The 1,836-nt window shown below is 59.0% G+C and overlaps 1 protein-coding gene across 1 annotated transcript; it reads left to right on the forward strand.

Annotated features, from left to right (window-relative positions):
* Window positions 1-80: 80 nt before the first annotated feature.
* On the forward strand, window positions 81-1,058 carry LOC105559349 (the record flags this gene model as incomplete). Its single annotated transcript, XM_012007568.1, has 1 exon — window positions 81-1,058. A coding segment is annotated over one exon (978 nt), but the record flags the coding sequence as incomplete, so codon positions are not given.
* Window positions 1,059-1,836: the final 778 nt, after the last annotated feature.

Here is a 1,836-nt window from a genome sequence, read left to right on the forward strand (position 1 = left end):
GGCTGTACGACCCCCTTGGTTGGGTCACGCCGGTCACCGTCTCTGCGAAAATCATTCTTCAACGGTTGTGGCGCTGTCAGCTTGGATGGGACGATCGAGTTCCGGATTCCGTTTTCGCGCATTGGCAGCTCCTTTATTCGAAGCTGCCGTCTCTAAACCGTCTCTCGCTTCCTCGGTGGACGGGCGCGCAACCGGCGTCCCATCTCGAGCTGCACGGCTTCGCCGACGCGTCTACTCACGCCTACGCCGCGGTCGTTTATTTGAAAGCGATCACGTCGGATGGCGACGTTACGGTTTCGCTGCTCGCGGGCAAATCCAGAGTCGCTCCGATTTCTCCGCTGACCGTCCCTCGGCTCGAGTTGTCGGCCGCTCTCCTCCTCTCTCGTTTAATTCTATTTGTACGACATTCACTTGATCTGGAGTCCGTACCGTGTACGTGCTGGACTGATTCCACCATCGTCCTGACGTGGCTTCGATCTCATCCTTCGAGATGGACTGTTTTCGTGGCGAATCGCGTCGCCAAGATCCAAAAGAATTTGCCCCAGGTCGTCTGGCGCCATGTGCCGACCGCCTGCAACCCCGCCGACTGTGCGTCGAGGGGCCTTCACGGCGACGAGCTCGTCGCGCATAAACTGTGGTGGAGCGGTCCTCCATGGCTCATTTCGCCGTCTACAGAATGGCCCATGGAACCCGACCTGCACCGGAGCGATATTCCGGAACAAAAGAAGGTGCACACCCTTACCGCCCAGCCCCTTCCGGCGAGCTGGGATTTGGCCACACGATTCTCATCGTGGCCCAAGTTGGTCCGCGTCACGGCCTACCTGTACCGTTTTCTGCGCTCATGTCGTAGTCCGACTCGACGCTCTGCTCCGCTTCCGCCTCCGAGCCGTGCGCTCACTTCCACGGAATACGCTCTAGCCAAACGCTTCTGGATCCGATATGTTCAGGACGAGGTATTTCGAGTCGAGATGCAGGCCCTGCGTGCCGGGCGCAGCATTGCTTCCAAGAGTTCTATCGCGTCGTTAAACCCATTCTTGGATGATGACGGCGTGTTGAGGGTTGGCGGACGTCTTCGCCACGCTCCTCTTCCGTACGATACGCGCCACCCAGTGCTGCTCGCCCCACATTCGGTGGTGAGGCTCATCGTTTCCCACGTCCACGAGAGAACTCTCCATGGAGGGACTCAGTTGTCTCTCAGTGCGCTGCGCAAGGAGTACTGGGTACTCCGCGCGCGCAGTCTAGTCAAATCCGTCATTCACGCGTGCCTCCCTTGTGTTCGCGAGCGGGCCGCGACTCCTTGCCAATTAATGGGCGATCTCCCCATTAAGAGTGTCTCCTCCTCCTCGATGCTTCGCCCACTGTGGCGTCGACTACGCCGGACCAATCAAGGTTCGAACCTCCGCGGGACGAGGGATCAGATCACAGAAGGCGTACGTGGCTCTGTTCGTCTGTCTGGCCACTCGAGCCGTTCACCTCGAGCTAGTCGGGGATTATTCCACCGCCGCGTTTCTCAGCGCGTTCCGGCGTTTTTGTTCTCGCCGAGGCCTCCCCCAGTCCATGTTCTCGGACAACGGGACGACCTTTGTAGGCGCCGACCGCGAACTGACCTCCGCCTATCGATCCGTCCTGCGAGATCCAGCCTTCTTAAACCACCTCGCCAGCGACAACGTAGACTGGAATTTCATTCCCCCCTCCGCTCCGCATTTCGGTGGGCTCTGGGAGGCGGGAGTTAAAAGCGTCAAACATCACCTACATCGAGTTCTCGGTACACACACGTTGTCGTTTGAGGAGATGAGCACCCTCCTATGCCAGATCGAGGCATGCCTCAATTCGCGG

This window comes from Vollenhovia emeryi, unplaced genomic scaffold (genome assembly GCF_000949405.1).
Source record: "Vollenhovia emeryi isolate VEMERY1.0 unplaced genomic scaffold, V.emery_V1.0 DF946714.1, whole genome shotgun sequence".
NCBI classification, from domain to species: domain Eukaryota; kingdom Metazoa; phylum Arthropoda; class Insecta; order Hymenoptera; family Formicidae; genus Vollenhovia; species Vollenhovia emeryi.